The 19,885-nt window shown below is 38.8% G+C and overlaps 1 protein-coding gene across 2 annotated transcripts in view; it reads right to left on the bottom strand.

The window, feature by feature from the left end:
- Window positions 1-16,015, bottom strand: part of PKIA (cAMP-dependent protein kinase inhibitor alpha) — a 96,986-nt gene extending 80,971 nt beyond the window's left edge. The window contains exon 1 of one of the 2 annotated variants that reach the window (XM_017341410.4): window positions 15,632-16,015. In XM_017341410.4, coding sequence (XP_017196899.1) covers window positions 15,632-16,000 — 369 coding nt within the window. In that variant the 5' untranslated portion in view covers window positions 16,001-16,015. The remainder of the gene's footprint in view (window positions 1-15,631) is intronic. The other variant, XM_008255683.5, reaches the window with a different exon arrangement.
- Between the last annotated feature and the right edge of the window lie 3,870 nt (window positions 16,016-19,885).

The raw sequence follows: 19,885 nt of genomic DNA, 5'->3' as shown, positions 1-19,885 counted from the left end.
AGGAAAGCACTACATAAGCCACAGCAAGAAACAGATTTGGTTCTGGCCCTGTCATGTAATAACTGTGTGCATGAAGTAAGTGGACAAATCACTAAACTTCATGAACTTCAATTTCCCTGCCTATACAATGAGGATAATTCCTGTTCCTTTGCTATTGGTATGGTTCAATGAGAGAGAAGATATAAAAATACTTTGAGAATTATATAATGCTGTCTAAATCAAAACTTGGGGCTATATAACTGCCACCATCAGTATTTTAGTTTACTATGAGAGGGAATGTTATTTGATGTAAGTGTAGAAAAAGTACTGCAATGTTCCATGTTGCAACAATATTTCCCTGACTTTCTCTCCTCATTCTCCAACAAAAGGGAAGAAAAATCCAACAAACAAACCTATTTATTCAGGCCGGTGCCGCGGCTCACTAGGCTAATCCTCCACCTAGTGGCGCTGGCACACCGGGTTCTAGTCCCGGTCGGGGCGCCGGATTCTGTCCCGGTTGCCCCTCTTCCAGGCCAGCTCTCTGCTGTGGCCCAGGAGTGCAGTGGATGATGGCCCAAGTGCTTGGGCCCTGCACCCCATGGGGGACCAGGAGAAGCACCTGGCTCCTGCCTTCGGATCAGCGCAGTGTGCCGGCCGAAGCGCGCCGGCCGCAGCGGCCATTGGATGGTAAACCAATGGCAAAAGGAAGACCTTTCTGTTTGTCTCTCTCTCACTATCCACTCTGCCTGTCAAAAAAAAAAAAAAAAAAACAAAAACAAAAACAAAAAACAAACAAAAAAAAAACAAAAACAAAAACAAAAAGAACCCTATTTATTCACAAAGAATAAGTCTCTATCTCGAAATGCTTGATTCAAATGCAAACCTTCCAAATTTGCAAGACCCTAGAAATTATGGCCTGGAACTCAGATGTAACAGCATTTCTTATGTTTTAGACAGTTTACTCCTCAAAGCAGGAAAGCTGATGGAAAGCTAAAAAACCTTATGCCTAAACAATAATTAAATGAAAATATTAAAGGCTTTTGATTTGATCTGATAGTATTTATAATATAGCAAGATTTAGGTTAGAAAGATTTAAAAAATATAAATTATATAATTAGTATGTCATACATATAATAATCTGAAATAAACATATATTCATACTTATATATTAAAGAATCACTTCAAAATATTTAAAATATACTTATAACTTTGAAAAATAAACTACCAGTGAAAGAATGTTTTCTTTGTTAAAATTTGAACTCTGTAAACAAGGATTCTTCATACTCTTCTCCAAGTACTTGTCTATTTAAAAGAAATCCATCTTTAAAATAACTACTTTTTTTTCTTTCTTTCTTTTTTTCTTTTTCTTTTTTTTTTTTTTTTTTTTTTGACAGGCAGAGTTAGACAGTGAGAGAGAAAGACAGAGAGAAAGGTCTTCCTTCCATTGGTTCACCCCCCAAATGACCGCTACGGCCGGCGTGCTGCGCCAATCTGAAGCCAGGAGCCAGGTGCTTCCTCCTGGTCTCCCATGCGGCTGCAGGGCCCAAGCACTTGGGCCATCCTCCACTGCCTTCCCAGGCCACAGCAGAGAGCTGGACAGGAAGAGGAGCAACCGGGACAGAATCCGGCGCCCCGACCGGGACTAGAACCCGGGGTGCCGGCGCCGCAGGCGGAGGATTAGCCTATTGAGCCACGGTGCCGGCCATAAAGTTACTATTTTTAACAAGAAAAATTCACATGAATAAATACACATATATATTCACACATATAATTTGTTAAGTATACTTAGTTTATAATACACTAAAGTATAAGAATATATACTGTCATGTATAATATATGTGTACATATATGTACATGGATGTACATAGAACAGGCATCTTGGGGCTGGCATTGTGGCACAGCAGGTTTAAGCTACCCCTTGAAATGCCAGCATCCTACAGTGGAGTGTTGGTTTGAGACCCAGCTGCTCAGCTTCCCATCCAGCTTCCTGCTAATGCACCTCGGAAGGCAGTGAAAAATGGCCCAATACTTGGGCCCCTGCCACCCACATGGAAGATCAGGATGGACTTCCTCGCTGCTGACTTCAGGTTACTTGGGGAGTTATACAAACAGCTTTTGTGGTTATTTGAGGAGTAACACAGCAGATAGATTTCTCTTTCTCTCTGTCTCACTCTCAGTCTACTTTTCAAATAATAGATTCTTTGAATCAGACTATGCCCCAAAATCTACCTACCAAAACTTTGGCGAATAGCTAATAAATTTAGTATTCAAGCAGTGATTAACATTATTGGCTTGAAAATTCAGGGGAAACAAACTTATACTAATAATTTACACTTGTCACTTAAAAGAATAGTACTTCACTCTTTTATTCCCATGTACAAATGAAGAGACTTTACCAATCACAAGAAATTATTGCACATTTTGCTGCAGTTTTTAAGCTTCTCACTGGTGAAGAACTGTGGTTTCCAATTAAGTGTAAGGTTCTAGAAAGTTTTTGTACCTGTTTCTGCAGTCAGATGATCTACCACTGAGCTATATCCCCCTACTTATATCCCCAAATGGCCCATATCAATAATAGAAGTAATATAAGAAAATCAGTATAAAAGTACATGCTTTTCTTTTTTTTTTTTTTTTTTTATTTATTTGACAGAGTTATAGACAGTGAGAGAGAGAGACAGAGAGAAAGGTCTTCCTTCTGTTGGTTCACTCCCCAGATGGCCACCATGGCCAGCGCTGCGCCGATCCAAAGCCAGGAGCCAGGTGCCTCTTCCTGGTCTCGAATGTGGGTGCAGGAGCCCAAGCACTTGGGCCATCCTCCACTGCCTTCCTGGGCCACAGCAGAGAGCTGGACTGGAAGAGGAGCAATCGGGACTAGAGCCCGGTGCCTATATGGGATGATGGTGCCGCAGGCGGAGGATTAACCAAGTGAGCCATGGCGCCAGCCCAAAAGTACATGCTTTTCAAGCCTCCAGAATTCTCATATTAACCCATGCAATGTGTACTAAACATGCAGCTTTTATAGGCATGAATTTCCAGTATCAGTTCTCACATCAAATGAAACTTTGTTTTTGATGACTACTAAAAGGTGCTGCTGTTGATCAGCTAGAATCAGTACACCTAACGAACAAAGCACTGAATGTTAATGCCTCCTGGTCTCTGTAAAACCTTTGGGCTTTAAAAAAAAATTAAAATTTATCACAGTTCAAAAAGATCCTTTCTATGGGATGTACATATAATGAAGTTACAGACTGGTTTTTCTTTTTATGGAACTTAATGAGTTTGATTAATAATATGAAACTTTGCCAACAGTTACACATTGTTAGAAACCTATTTGAGTGTTACCCAAATAATTAGCCAGATAATCAAAGATTGTTAATAGAGGAAGTGAGATAACACTTTTTTTGTAAAGTATCCTCTCCCAAGAACTTGAACACTATAATTGAGAGAAGAAAACACTGATTGCTGTCCTAAGTAAGGAGGTATCCCCATTTTATATGGTATTTTTTTTTTCGAAATCAATTCTTTCAACATGCTTAAGATTATTTCTGCTAATAAGTCATTGAAAAGATCAATTAGACATATGGTACTATTCAGAAAGAAAATGGGATGCAGAATTAATAGCCAACTGACTTTTCCTAAGTCATCTAATCAACTACTTGAGGTATCAAAAATAGAAGCTAAGTCTAATACTCAAAACCACTGCCAGCTCACAGCCTGACCATCTTGCCTTTATGCTGGCCTTAATCTCTCCTAACACTGGCATTACCTGTATTGAGACATCATCCCAAGAGATTTAGTCATTTCAAGACTTAGTTTAAGACTTAGTTTACAAGGAAAGAGGTAGGAAACACAGTTCATAAACATTTGGGAAAAGATTTGATAATGAGGTCTAGTTATAAAACTAGACCATGAGAATAAAAGTGATAAAATTGGAAAACATTTATGCTTACAATACATATTACATGTATTGCTGTAAGCTCTCTTTTCTGTTAGCTTCCTTAACTCTTATAACAACCCTGTGATTTTCCTGTCTTAAATAATAGGAACAAATGCACATAAGTTAACTTACAACAGAAGTCACACAGCAGTAAATAGTCAAAGTGGAATTCGAAGCTCAAATTCATTTTATGAAGGAAATGTTATGGATGTAAGTGAAACCAAAATTACCAAAAATAAAACAATGAAAACTAATAATAAACACAGAAAGAGAAGGGGGTGGCCCAGTGATCAGCATACTTTGAATATAATGTTTACAGCTTGTGGACTGGTTTTGAAAATAACCAAAGGATGCCTGAGAACTCTAAGAACAAAATTACCACCAATGTGATAAAAAACCATTAATTTCATAGTCAGACATTTTGAGATCGATCTAATTACTTTGCTTTCATGACACTATAATGCCATTTTATTTCACTTTATATTATCTTTATTAGAAGGAGTAATTTAAATATTTAAACATTTTGCTGGAACTAGTTAGTGATTTTTATTTTTCTGAGATAACTAAGATAACAAATTTCATTCTTTTATACAATGACTTCTCTAGTGTCAGATTTAATATTTATGGTGAATTATTGACATCACACAGTCCCATGAAGATGTTGTATGTCTAGTAGCTCAGACCTATATACAGATAGAACTTACTGAGATTTTACTTCCTCTATGATTGTGTTCTTCACAATTAATAAGATTGAAAAAGACAGAGATAAAAGAACTTCTGAATAACATTTTATTATTAAAATGTGTATCTTGCATTTTGAATTTTCTGAATTCAAATCTGTTATAGTTGAAGAAAGAATGGGAAAGTCGTGTTTTCCTGTCCTGGGTTTTCTGTGCATGGTTGTGTGAACTGCTTACTAGATGCATCTCAAACTTTAATGGATATCATCTCTAATTCCCACAGGGAATTATAAAATTTTTAAATTATAAAATTCATAAAACCTCAGAGGGAAATAGTATGTTTGAAAAGAAACAGGGAAGAACATAGTCAAATTCATAATTCATCCCATTGTGCAAACAGAAAATATAATGAATTTATATAAAATATCAATTATTTTGTATCAAGCCAGTTTTCAAAAATAAATATTAATCAATTTAGCTGTTCAACATATTTTTATGCTCTTGAATTTTTTGCATCAAAATAATACCAGTTTACATTTTTTGAGTGATTACCATAGTTATCTCATAAATTCACTAGGGATCTTAACATTTATACAGCATATCAAATGTATTTATGAAGTATATCAAATGCATTCAAAGCTCCTTCCTTGCTTTACAATACTGAGCAGCTTTCTAATATGGAGAGGATGAAAGAAATATCACTTAAATTTCTTTTCTATGGGATTATCATTTATGTCTCAGTTAAGCATTATCAGTGGAGAGACTCTCAGTAGGTACATTTTTATTTATCACAATACTCTTCAGTACTGATCATAGGAAATCTTAATAAATATGAGTAAGCACCAAATAGTTAAAAATACCAGCTCCATTTTCCATCTCAGATTGGCTCAGTGTATAAAGCACAAATTTGATGAAGGCACTTTCCCCAAGAACTACTCACTTCCTTATGAACTCTGTGAGAAATTAATCTAGATTACAATGATTTGTCACAGTTTATTTTTGTGTATAGTACTTTAAAAAAGCACTAAGTCTTTGTTTTTTTAAAGATTTATTTATTTATTTGAAAGTCAGAGTTACAAGAGAGAAGGAGAGACAGAGAGAGAGGTCTTCCATCTAGTGGTTCACTTCCCAAATGGCCTTTGCCACAGTGCCAGCCCTACCATTAAGTCTTTTCAGAATCCTTCATGAAACGCTTTATTCTCTAGTGAACAGACCTTTTATATATATATATATATATATATATATATCTACATATACATACAAATCTAATCTTTTTTCTGAAATTTTGATATCTGAGAGGTCTTCAAAATGTTCTTGGAAGTTAGGTGTTGCCATAGCAACAAGTTCACTTGCGATGCTCGCATCCTGTATTGGATTCCCACTTCCTGTTAATGCACAACCTAGGAGGCAGCGAATGAGTGCTCCAGTACATGCGTTGCTGTCACCCACATGGGAAACCTGAATTAAGTTTGCAGTTCTCAGCTTTAGCCTGGCTTCATCCTGGCTGTTGTGGACATTTGGAGAGTGAACCAGCGGATGTGAGAGATTCTCTCTCTCTCTCTCTCTCTCTCTCTGTATGTCACCCACCCTTCCCTCCCCCCACCTCCTTGCTCCCTCTGTGTTTTTCAAATAAATAAGAATATTCCTACAGTTGAGGAGAATATATATTAGAAAAAATTATGCATGGTTATCATTTTCTTTACACCAAAATAGACTGTTCTTTAAAAAAAAAAGATTTATTTATTTATTTATTTGAAAGTCAGAGTTACACAGAGAGAGGAGAGGCAGAGAGAGAGAGAGAGAGAGAGAGAGGTCTTCCAGCCGGTGGTTCACTCCCTAATTGGCTGCAACGACCGGAGCTGCGCTGATCTGAAGCCAGGAGCCAGGAACTTCCTCTGGGTCTCCCACATGGGTGCAGCGGCCCAAGGACTTGGGCCATCTTCCACTGCTTTCCCAGGCCACAGCAGAGAGCTGGACAGGAGGAAATAGAGCAGCACCCCATATGGATGCCAGTGCTTCAGGCCATGGCATAAGCCGCTGTGCCACAGCGCTGGCCCTAGACTTTTCTTTTGATCCCATTTCCCCATGAAATTTTTCTGTAGTACTCCCTATTACTATAGTTACTCTTTAATATTTGCTGGACTTTAAATATGAATTTGAATTTGGGTGAGACTGACAGATCATCTGCAGTAATTACATTAGGCCCCTGCCAATACAGATTCAATGTGATTTCTGCAAGTCCTAACAAGTAATGTTTTAAAATGCATAGAGGGTATTAACAGCCTGGCTGTTTTCACTGGACTTTAATTTTCAGAAAATCTGAGCATGTAAAATCATAGAGAGGAGAGGAAGCAATAGAATTAAAGATATTGCAAGTTTTTCTATGAGTATTTGTTAAGTTGTTGTTTATTCAGACAAAAGTCAGAGTGTTGGTTTATAAAGTCTTCTTTGCAAAGAAGGTTTAACTAGACAGCATTAAAGACAATTGTAAAGAATAAGAGAAATGTTTAGGGGCCAGCACTGTGGCATAACCAGAAAAGCCATTGTCTGCAGTGCTGGCATTCAGTATGGGCGCTAGTTCAAGTCCTGGCTGCTCCACTTCTGATGTAGCTCTTTGCTATGGCCTGGGAAAGCAGTAGAAGATGGTTCAAGTCCTTGGGCCCCTGCATCTTCGTGGGAGACCCTGGAGAAGCTCCTGGCTCCTGGCTTCAGCTCAGGCCGTTGCGGCCATTTGGGGAGTGAACCAATGGATGGGAAGATCTCTCTCTCTCTCTCTCTCTCTCTTTCTCTCTGCTTCTCTGTAACTTTGCCTTTCAAACAAATAAATAAATAAGTCTTTAAAAAGAGAGTGAGGCCGGCGCCGCGGCTCACTAGGCTAATCCTCCGCCTAGCGGCGCCGGCACACCGGGTTCTAGTCCCGGTCGGGGCGCCGGATTCTGTCCCGGTTGCCCCTCTTCCAGGCCAGCTCTCTGCTGTGGCCAGGGAGTGCAGTGGAGGATGGCCCAGGTGCTTGGGCCCTGCACCCCAGGGGAGACCAGGAGAAGCACCTGGCTCCTGGCTCCTGCCATCGGATCAGCACAGTGCGCTGGCCACAGCGCGCCGGCCGCGGCGGCCATTGGAGGGTGAACCACGGCAAAGGAAGACCTTTCTCTCTGTCTCTCTCACTGTCCACTCTGCCTGTCAAAAAAAATAAATAAATAAATAAATAAAAAATAAAAAAAATAAAAAAAAATAAAAAGAGAGTGAAACGTTTAATAATAATTCTTTTTTTTCTTTTTTTTGACAGGCAGAGTGGATAGTGAGAGAGAGAGAGACAGAGAGAAAGGTCTTCCTTTGCTGTTGGTTCACCCTCCAATGGCCGCCACGGCTGGCGCGCTGCGGCTGGCATACTGCACTGATCCGAAGGCAGGAGCCAGGTGCTTCTCCTGGTCTCCCATGGGGTGCAGGGCCCACGCACTTGGGCCATCCTCCACTGCACTCCCAGGCCATAGCAGAGAGCTGGCCTGGAAGAGGGGCAACCGGGACAGAATCCGGCACCCTGACCGGGACTAGAACCTGGTGTGCTGGCGCCACAGGCGGAGGATTAGCCTATTGAGCCGCGGCGCCAGCCGATAATTCTTTTCAGCTGGTAAACCAAAGGAAAAGCACACCTTAAAATATTGCTGTGATATGTCTAGGGTCAGGTGTATTGTGGACTCTGTTGATCCACTTAAACATATGTTCTAGCAACCCTTCAGTTTGAAGTAGCTTTTAAAATATATGTCATACTACATATTACTTCATCCTTGCCCTTTTAGCATGCTTATGTCTAATTCAAGTAAAACATGTTGCAACCTCCAGCAAGTCTTCTGTTTCTCCTCTCTTGGACAATGCAATCGGGACAGTGTTTGGGGCACTTTAAAGTCTTACTAATTCTGTCCAAATGCTCTGTAGTTTAGCTTAAATAAGATACTCATTATTAAGGTTTAATGATTCTGTTTCAGGATACTAATTAAAAAGAATGCACTACAGAAAAAGAAAAAATATGAAATAGAATGTTTACCATAATTCAGGTACATATATTTGAACTAAATGTTGACCAAATGTTGGATTAGACTAAGTACAAATGTCCTATTTCTAGAATTTAAACAACAAAAACAATAAAAATGTTGATGTCTTCACTTTTCTGCATTGTTGTTAAAAGTATTAACTGACATCCATGATGCAATTAGTAATTTTTTGAAATGATAAAATGTGTGATTAAGAGACTGGAGATCTTTCAATACTTGTGTATTATATCCTCCATGAATTTGAAATGGAAAAAGGCGAGAATTTTTCCTTGCTCATGTTTTGTTAAATGAATGTCCTTATATTACTTGCATTCAATTTTAAGATGGTTTGAAATGATTTCATAACATACAGAAATATTATCTGTTGATGGTTATGATTTTTATGGTCAATATATATTCACATTATAATTTTTTGAGTATAATCTTTGATCCACAATACCACTCTATACCTCTCCCACCATCTTTCCAAAAGTAAAAGCACCAGGGTGGGTGTTTGGCCTAGAAGTTAAGATACTGGTTAAAAGCCAGCTCTCTGCTGTGGCCCGGGAGTGCAGTGGAGGATGGCCCAAGTATTTGGGCCCTGCACCCCATGGGAGACCAGGAGAAGTACCCAGCTCCTGCCATCGGATCAGCGTGGTGCGCCGGCCGCAGCGCGCCGGCCGCGGCGGCCATTGGAGGGTGAACCAACAGCAAAAGGAAGACCTTTCTCTCTCTCTCTCTCACTGTCCACTCTGCCTGTCAAAAAATAAAATAAAAATTAAAAAAAAAAGATACTGGTTAAGAAACCTGAATCACACATCAGAATACCCGGGTTCTACGTCCTTATTCTGTCTCCTCATTTCACCTGCTAATATGAACCTTGCTAATATGCCTGCTAATATGAACCCTGGGAGATAGCAGCAATTGCTGAGGTAATTGAATTCCTGCCATCCATGCGGGTAACATGGATTGAGTTCTCAGCCCCTGACTTTCACCTGACCCAGTCCCTGCTCTTGTGGGCATTTGGGGAGCTTTCTCTCTCTCTCTCTCTCTCTGTGTGCTTCTCCAACAATAATCATAATTTTAAAAGTCCAAGCACCAACTTATAAAGACATATGTACCACTGTGTCCATTATACATATCTTGAAGACACAAAACAATTTTGAAATTAATATTTATCAAAATCTTGACGGAATAAATGATAGTACATTCACTGTACACATGATTAACATCTATTAAACATAATATGGTAGTGTTACATACTATATATATTTAATATGACAATATACTAAAATTCTTTTGCAACTAAGAATCTCACATACATAGAATAAAATAGTATTCCTTAAAAAGGAATGCAAATCGTACATACTACAATATTGCTGAAATTTCAAAGCATTATCTTTAGTAAAAGAAACTAGACACAAAATGACAAATATTATATGATTATACCTATATGAGCTACCTGGTACAGGCAAATTCATAGGCACAGGAAATATAACAGAGTTTACTAGGAAGGGTTGAGAGGCATAGTGCACAAAAGGTGATTGCTTTAGTGGGTACAGAGTTTCTATTTGGGAAGAAGAGAAAATTTTGCAAATTGGTAGTAGTTATTGTTGCACTAAATTATGCATATATTTAAAAACCAGAGAATTATACATTTAAAAATAGATAAAATGGTAAGCTCTGTACCATGACTATTATTTTACCACAATAAAATTTTTAAAGTTATGCACTATAAAATAAACTACAAATTTACCTTACATTGGGCATATTATGAAGTTTCCCACAACATTTCATTTAGTTTAGGATTTTATACTCTTATCATATTCTGGGTACAAAAAAAGTGAACTTTTAGAATGTAAAAAAATCAACAATTTAGGTCATCCTCTGGAGTTTTCTATCTCTCTACCTCTGTTTTTTCTAGAGCAATGTTGTTCATGTCACACCTGTTTGAATCACCAGGAACCTTGTAGCTATTACCAGTATCCATAAATATCTAAGAGTTCTGTTACATTTTTATGCAGCAAAGAGGATTCGTGTCTGTTTTAGGCTGGTAATTGTTTTAGAATAGAGAGATGAACATGACATCCTTATTACTGCAGACACCAATAAACAAGAAAGAAATAGTAACTTTGACATAAGACTAAGGCCATCCCAAAAGAAATGAATATATTTCAAAGTGGTGTAAAGTAATCACCACTGGCAATATTCTACCAATTTGGCACCATAATACTCTAAGTCTGAGAACTATTTTTTTGTAAAAAAATAGTTTTAATTGGGAAACCCTAAATATGTCATTTGGGCTGTGTAATGTTCAGTCACCCTTCTTTCTAGCACTTGCTTTCTAGTCATCTCAGAAGTCTTTTTGCCATTGTGAGTGAAGGGCTCTCACTTCAGCAAAGAGAATAGAAGAACTTCACATCAAGTACTAGAAAGAAGAACCTCACATCAAGTATAGGCTAATAAAAGATACATTTATTGTCAGAGTAGTTCCCAAAAAGATAATTTTAACTGTTCCCTAAAAAGGGCTTTAGTGGATCTTAACCATCTACAATTGTGTACAAAATTGTGTGTGTGTGTGTGTATTTGGTGAGAGAATGCATGGTTTGTTGAATTATCAAAGGAATTTACATTAACACCCAAAAGTTTGAAAATCTCCAGAAAGATTAATCACAAAACAATTTTAAAGTACTCTGATGCATCTGGCATTATGTTTTTATAGTGCTTTCCTTCAGTCTATTAAAATTCAAAGAGCATCATTGTAATGTGGAAAAAATCTCTGCCATTTAGTTTCTGTCATTTGAATGACATCTCAGAAGCTAAGCTTTCTCAATGTGAAATTAGCATATAGCAGAAGCACTAAATTAGATAACACAGTTGAAAGTCACTAATAGAGTGCCTTGAAACAGCCTAAGTGCTTATAGATGTAAGATGCTTATCTTGCTTAGAATGCAGCATTCTGAAAATAGGTACCATGTCTTTAAATTTTTGTTATGCTTGCCATGCTGTTAATATATGTGATTTACTACACATTTAAGGGCAAGTATGTCCATTAATGTCTTCTTAATGAATATGGTAATTTGAGAGTATATTACTATTTAGTACTATAAAAGGGCACTTAAAGTAAATTAGTACTTCCACATATGTTGAAAGCCTAATTTGTTGGGGCCGGTGCCTTGGTGCACAGAGGTTAATCCTCCGCCTGTGGTGCCGGCATCATGTATGGGCGCCGGTTCTTGTCCCGGCTGCTCTTCTTCCAGTCCAGCTCTCTGCTGTGGCCTGGGATAGCAGTAGAAGATGGCCCAAGTGCTTGGGCCCCTGCACCTGCATGGGAGACCAGGAAGAAGCTCCTGGCTCCTGGCTTCAGATCGGTGCAGCTCTGGCCATTTGGAGAGTGAACCAACAGAAGGATGACCTCTCTCTCTCTCTCTCACTGTAACTCTACCTGTCAAATAAATAAAATCTTAAAAAAAAAAAAAAAGGAAGCCTAATTTGTTAAGTGGGTAAATACTTGTGGACTAACTCATTTCTTCATTAAAATCAAATAGCTGAACACCTACTACAGTTACATGTAGCCAGTACTATATTATGAGTTGAAGGTAATAAAATTTGTGCATCCTAGACCCTGTTCTCAAGGGCTAAGCTAGAAGAACAGACAAACCATGTCCACATGAAAGGATAAACAAAGATAAAAAGTACTACAGTTATTTAGACCAGGGAAAAAACACGTCTGACCAGGAAAGGAAAATGGGTAGAGGGAAGGATTCATGTCTGAGGCAATGTCTGATGTTTCAACACAAAGACTGGGCCAAAGGACAAATGTAGATATACGGGCAGGACATCATGAGGCACGATTTGGAAATAAAGACCAGTTAATTGGGCTGTGCATGACTTATCTTAAGGAGATTAGTGAGTAGTGGTATCAAAAGATATCACAGTGCATGGTATGTATTACTTATTATTAATATTTTAAACACAAATATTAACAAAAAAGAACATAGTTGAAAACTTATAAACAAAGACATAATGAATAGAAATCTGTCAATTAAGTATTCACTGGCATCTTTCAAAATAGAACATTTTTCTACCCATTCTCAGTGGAAGTACTGGTTGATTATCAGTGTAATTTTTTCTGTATCCTTATTATTCCCGTTTATTTTTTATTTTCCACTTTTCAATATCTCAAGATAAGACTATTTCAATTGTAGCTAATAACAATAATGCAGCCAGAAAATGCTCCTTTGTAATGATAACACAACCTTGACTCCTAAATTTGTATTCCCTCAGTTGCTGATAACATTCATTGCCTGTGAGACACAAATTTTTTGTTTTGTTTTGTTTTGTTAATGTGATTGGAAAGCAGTAGATAGGCTTCAAGTCTACCTTGTCAAACCTAGGGAAGTGCCTGAGTTCATTTAGCATCTAATCAGGCACATTACTCCATTTTTCATTCCTCCTTTATTTCTGAATACTAGTCGATTAATTTTTTCTTTCCTTGGGAAGCATTTAAATGAAAGGAAATAAAGTCATAAATCAATTTCAGTCATAAAATCATACCTCTATTTCTGCTTCTGGCTCTGACTTTAGAAAAATGTTCCTGATTTTTGAAATTGTTTAATCTCAACAAGGTCCAAAGTCAGAATTCTCTTAAAATTTAGTTGTCTCCCTTGGTTGTCCCAAAATGCATACTGAATTTTCAAACTTGTGTTTTTTCTTGTCAATGAGTTTTCTCCAATTCTAATCTGTAGACTTGGTGGGTCAATGTCACCTGTAAAATCCTTAGCAAGTATTAGAACAGCTTAGACAACACCAGTCTCCTGATCCTGACTCCTTTTCTTGCCTAGAAATTAATTTTTTTCAGAAACCATGTAATAGACATTTTGAATTTCTAACCATTATTAGGATATTTTCATGCACTTCTCTTATACAGAAGGATGACTCTTAATACTATGGAAATATTCATTGTACTTCTGGGATTAACCTGTATTTTATACACCTTGGGCTAATTTTTTCAGAATATAATATATATATAACATAAAATGTATTAATATTTGTCAGTACTAATTCTTCAGAATAATGATTTTTAAGGTTATTTTATACCAGAAAAGAATGGTGGTAGAGTAGCAGATTTTGCTGTTGATATTGTGCTTTGTGACTTCCTGTTGATGTGCCTGAACCAAAATCAGAGAATCTTGAAAATGTAGTATTTTAAATCCAAATCATGTCCAACATATAATAATGCCAACAAACAAACCAAATCAAAACAACAGACAAAACTTGGCTCAAGATCCCCGTAGTCAGTTCCCAGAGTAGGCCACTGTGTCATGGGCTTTGCTTCCTCCATCTCCTACACTGAAGGTGCCAACAAAGAAAATTCCAATCTCTTTAAGGTGTCTTTTATAAAAAGAGAATTTGTCATCAGAAAAGGAATAATAGTGTAGAACAGAATTAAAATGATTTTTCAAAACCAGTGTCTTTGTCTAAAAGCAATATTGAAAAGGGAAGGTAAGGAGAGGTAAATTTTATGGCTATAAACTCTGGTTCTTCTCATTGATTCTCTATTCTAATTGGCTAAAATAAAATCGCATGGCTCTTGAGTCAGACTGTCTCTAATTGCAAGTTTAAAGATAACAGATCTCCTTTTCAATAGACTATTGGCACACAGACATCTCACAATCTGGCTCACTGCAACTGTTCTCTGTTAGTGAAGTGGCATATTTGCAATCCTCGTAACAGCCATCTTAACCATTTCACAGCATATTATTCAAATGTACATCCCTAGGAGGCAACAAGGATAGGGACAGAGCTCAGTGGCAAGGGGTCTCTGGGGGTAAATCCTAGGGCAAGTGGATTGCAAATGGAGAGACAAACTTCAGGATGCTCAAGTAACCTCAGGCTTAGACTGGGCAGTCCCATTGGTTTTCTAATACCTTTAGAGAAAGCCTCCTGGGAAAGTCTTTTGAGGTTAGTGGGGAACACTAGGGCAACCACGCTGCTTGCTTTTTGGGAAGGACTCGCCCTAGATCCTAACAGCTGGTTGTCTCACCACCGAACAAACAAACAAAAAGCATCAAGAGAAACTGAATAGACTGTCATTCACCTTTTTTACTTCTACCTATATTTGTACTTAGGAAGCATCCTTCACACCCCAATACACTGGTGGCTACAGGGTCTACAATGAAGAGAGCTGTAGGAAAGCATAGCGGTGCTGTGCTAAAAGCAGGCTATTTCATCCCAGCTGTTTGGGAGAAGGACACAGGTAACAGTACCTAGACAGAAAACGGAAAAGGAAACACTTCCTGAGGCAATGCCCTTTCTAGGTCCTTGACAAAATCAGTCATGGAATGAGGCGGTGGATAGGAGCCGACAAAAGTTGGCCTGTTGAAGGCCACTTCGGAAAAAGATCAATGAAAACATTGACAGAGAAGATGATAAGCGAAGGGAGAAGCGATGTCAAGTGCTGCTCCAGCGAAGCTGAACTCCAGGAGCTAAGTTTCTCCTTCCATAGAGACTCTTTGTAAAGGTGCGGTATTGAAGCAGGTGTTCTGACATTGAGATGAGCACAGACCCAGTCTGATAATTGGGAAGAGACGGCACGATGGGAAACAGAGAGGGAAGATTTCAGATTACTCCTGGCTGTTGCTAGGGACCTGCTGCTCCAAAGCTCGAAAATAGTCAAGTGCAGGTAGCAGGCAGAAAGGTAACGGTGCAACTCAAATTATTTTGTATCTTGAATTCCCTTCAGTGTCTAAGCAAACCTGGCATTGAAATGGTTGATCCTATTTTAAAGAGTCCAGAGGCTGAACGCCTTCTTTGTTTGCCCGGTAATCCCGCTCTTCCAATCTGCAGCACTTGCCTGATTAACATTTCAGTCCTAGTAGTTGCTCCTTTTCCCACCTCCGAATGCAGCAGGGCTGTCCCCCTTCTACCCTTTACAAACCCCATTATTATCGGAGCAGAAAGCACCGCGCAGTGTGGCCGGAGCTGTTAACCGCCCGGCTGCTTACCTTCCCCAGGAACCAGTCAGCGCACGTCCCGGGCGCCCGGTGCCCCGGGCAGAAGTCCAGCCGCGCGGGGCCGTGTGCGTGGTCAGCTCCGCGGGCCCCCACCCCAACCTGCCAGCTGCAGCTGCCGCTCCCGCCGCCCAGCTCCGGTCGCATGAAGTCATCCCCCGCCCCGGGCCGGATCACCACATTCAGCTCCAGCCGCGGGGGGAGAGGGACCTCTCCTGGCCGCAGGGAACGGAGCCTGGCGGCTGCCCACGACCCACACCGCCCGTCCGGGTTGTAGGTTTGTTTTCTATTAATATTTTTACAGATGCAGTATCTCTGGATTGTGGACCGCGAGAGCAGAGCCAGAGAGACTTCCCTCTGCATAGCGTCCTTGCTCCAAGCGCTCCCCTGTCACTGCTGCTGCATGGACAGCTCCATTCGCCTGTGTGGGTTTCCCACCCTCTACATCTTCCTTATCAGTATTGTTCATTTTGCTTAAATCGAGAACGGGGATTGTCTTTTAAGATCAACATACAAATACTCCGAACATATTTTAGATTGGCAATCAATCTTTCTAAGCCCCTTGTAGCGCGCTCCACCTCCTCTCCAACACAACACGCGGGCGCGCGCGCGCACACACACACACACACACACACACGCAACACACAGGCAACCTGCTCACAATGGTGAAAGCTGGCACCCCTCGCCCTGCAGCCTACGTAACAGAACGGGGATCCCCCATAGGACTAGAGAAATGGGTCCGACCAGAGAAGGCATCCAAGGCAACAGAGAGAGGTCAGCCCAGGATTTTGTTGCAGTTCAGGAGTGCATCAGCTGACAAATATTCCCCCAACACCTTTTTCTCTCCCTTCCTCATTTTCGCCCCCAATCCCCTCCTGCCACCTAACTGGGCCGATTTCTATGGCGACAGCTATACCATTTGGAAAACAAGATGCAGAGTGCACATTATCTGAAGGCTATGTTTTATATTCCCCAAAGAATTTGTCTTAGGAAAGAAATAAGCACCTATGCATACAACCCCATTCCGGCCCTACTTAACTGGGCACAAGCTATTATTAACAAGGTGGTTCTTTCTCTCTCCTTCCCACCTCCCTCCTTTTGCTTCTTTCCAAAATGACTGACCATTTCAATAGAGGGCTGGGTGTTTAAGGAAAAGAGTCTAGGACTTGCACTTTTTGTGGCTGAGCTAAAGTTTTTTTACCCAGTTGTGGAGGCAGTTCAAATTAGAGAGGTTCTTTGCCATCAGTTCTATAGGGGTAGAGTACCCTCCTTTTACTTGCCTTGCAACTGGAATTATCCATATTAAATCCAAGCCATCTGCAAAAGGCTAGGTAAGCACCTTTGCTTAATGAGTACTGAAGCCAAAACAGTTCCAAAAACAGCTCAGTATCTGAGGCCTTAGAATGTATACTCTATGAATCTGGAAGGATCTAGTCCATCTCTGTGAACCATGCTTTCATAAAATTAAGGCCATTAACAGTAGCATAGACCAGGGAATTCTTAATCTGCATCAAAAGGGAGATTATAAATAGAATTAAGGAATATGGAATTTGGGTGAGAAAATTGCATCTTTAGTTTCACCAAACTCTATTTGAAATTTAGCATTTAAAATGTCCTTTGAGTGTAAAATATAGGCAACAAATTACAATAATATTAGAACCACCTGTGAATGTGCCACTAATAGAAATCACAGATAGTTCCCTACTACAGTTTTTGCAGCTATCACAAAATCTCTTACTGTGATATTATAATCAAGCCATGACTCCTTTTTTTGTTTTACTTATTAGACTATATTTTTAGAAAGGTTTTAAGTTGTGAAAAATTGTAGGTAATAGATCTGTTTATCTCATCCCCAATTTCCCATATTATTAGCATTTTATGTTAGTATAGTATCTTTGTTACAGGCAGTGATCCAATATGGAAACATTGGCCATTAACTAAATTAGGATTGCTTGGTTTTTGCCTAATGCCCTTCATTCTATACCAGGCTCCCCCCCATCCACATTAAATTGAGTTGTTATGTCCCTGTAAGTTCCTCTTGGCTGTGATACTTTCTTAGAATTTTCTTGTTTTTCATGACCTTGACAGTCTTCATGACTCAATTTTGGTAAACTGTATGTGTCCTGGAAACTATCCATTTCTTCTAAGTTTTTCAATTTGTTGGTATACAGCTCTTTTTAGTAATTCCTGATGATTCTTTTTATTTCTGTGGTATCTGTTGTTACATTTCCTTTTTTCATCTCTGATTTTATTGATTTGAGTCTTCTCCCTCTTTTTTTTTTTTTGGTTAATTGGGCCTATAGTATATTAGTTTTGTTTATTTTTTCAAAAAGTCAGCACTTCATTTCACTGATCTTTCATATGGTTTTTTGGTTTTAATGTTTTATTTCTTATCTATTTTAATTATTTCTTTCCTTCCAGTAATTTTTTGTTTGGTTTGTTGTTTTTCTAGGTCCTTGAAATGCATTGATAGCATGTTTATTTGGTACCTTTCCCATTTCTTCCTGTAGGTACCAATTGCTATAAATTTCCCTAACACTATTTTTGCTGTATCCCATGTTTCTATAAGATGTATTGTCATCTTCATTCATTTCCAGAAATTGCTTGATTTCCCTTTTGATTTCTTCTGTGACCCACTGTTCATTCTGGAGCATGCTATTCAGTCTCCATGTGTTTTGCATATGTTTTAGACATCCTTTCTTTTTAAGATTTTATTTATTTATTTGAGAGGTACAGTTATAGATAGAGAGAAGGAAAGACAGAGGGAAAGGTCTTCCATCTACTGGTTCACTCCCCAAATGGCTGCAATGGCCAGAGGTTGGCCAGTCCAAACCAGGAGCCAGGAGCTTCTGCATACAGGGGACCAAGCACTTGGGCCATCTTTTACCGCTTTTATAGGCCACAGCAGAGAGCTAAAACAGAAGAGGAGCAGCTGGGACATGAACCAGCTTCCATAGTGCATGTTGGCACCATAGGTGGAGGCTTAGCTTATTACAATGTACCGTTGGCACACTCCTAGAGATTTTTGAGTTGTTGATTTCCAGCTTCTGTTCATTGTGCTGAGAAGATGCATGGTATGATTTCAGTTTTTTTTTTCTTTTTTATTTACTGAGACTTCCTTCATGGCCTACCATATGGTTTATCCTAGAGAAAATTTCATTCAGAATGAATATGTATTCTGCAACTGTAGGATGAAAAGTTCTGTATATATCAGTTAAGTCCATTTGGTCCATAGTCTCAATTAGCTCTGTTGGCTTGTTGCTGTTTTCTGTGTAGTTGATCTGTCCATTGATGAAAATGGGGTGTTGAAGTCGCCTGTTACTATTGTATTGGAGTCTATGTCTCCCTTTAGATCCATTAACATGTCATTTAAATAGCCAGGCACCCTGTAATTGGGTGCATATCCATTTACTATAGTCACATCTTACTGTTGAATTTGTTCCTTAGTCATTACATAGTGCCCTTCTTTGTCTCTTTTTACAGTTTTTTCTTGTGTTAAAGTCTATTTTGTCTGATATTAGGATGGTTACACCTGTTAGCATGGAATATCTTTTTCCATCCTTTCACTTTCAGTCTGTGTGTATCTTTGTTGGTGAGATGTGTTTCTTGTAGGCAGCAAATAGATGGGTTTTATTTTTTAATCCATTCAGCCAGTCTGTATTTTTTAACTTGAGAGTTTAGGCTATTTATACATGAAGGTTATAATTGATAAATAACAACCTTGTCCTGCCATTTTTCCATAAATATTCCTATTTTTTACTTTGGATTTTCTTTGTACTTTTTCTAGTAGATTTTCTGCCTTCAGCTTCTTTCATAATGATGACTATCTTTCTGTGTTTCTATGTGTAACACATCATTAAGCATATGTTGTAAGGTTGGATGAGTGTTGACAAACTCATTTTGTTTGTTATGGAATGTCTTTATATTTCACCTTCATTCATGAATGAGAGATTTGCTGGGTAGTATTCTTGGCTAACAATTTCTTTCTTTTAGGATTTGAACTATGTCTCTCCATTCTCTCCTAACCTGTAGAGTTTCTGATGAGAAGTCAGCTGTGAGTCTAATTGGAAATCCTCTGAAAATAATCTGGTATTTTTCTCGTGTACGTTTTAGAATCTTTTTGTGTGTGTGTTTTACTTTTGAATGATTGACAGCAATGTGTCATGGTGATGATATTTTCTTATCATGTCTATTAGGAGTTCTATGTGCTTTTTGTAATTGGATGTCCCTTTCTTTCTCCAGACTGGG

The sequence above is a fragment of the Oryctolagus cuniculus genome, chromosome 6, assembly GCF_051225735.1.
Source record: "Oryctolagus cuniculus isolate XC-2025 breed Fujian yellow rabbit chromosome 6, ASM5122573v1, whole genome shotgun sequence".
Classification (NCBI taxonomy): Eukaryota; Metazoa; Chordata; class Mammalia; order Lagomorpha; family Leporidae; genus Oryctolagus; species Oryctolagus cuniculus.
This window is presented reverse-complemented; position numbering and strand designations above follow the sequence as displayed.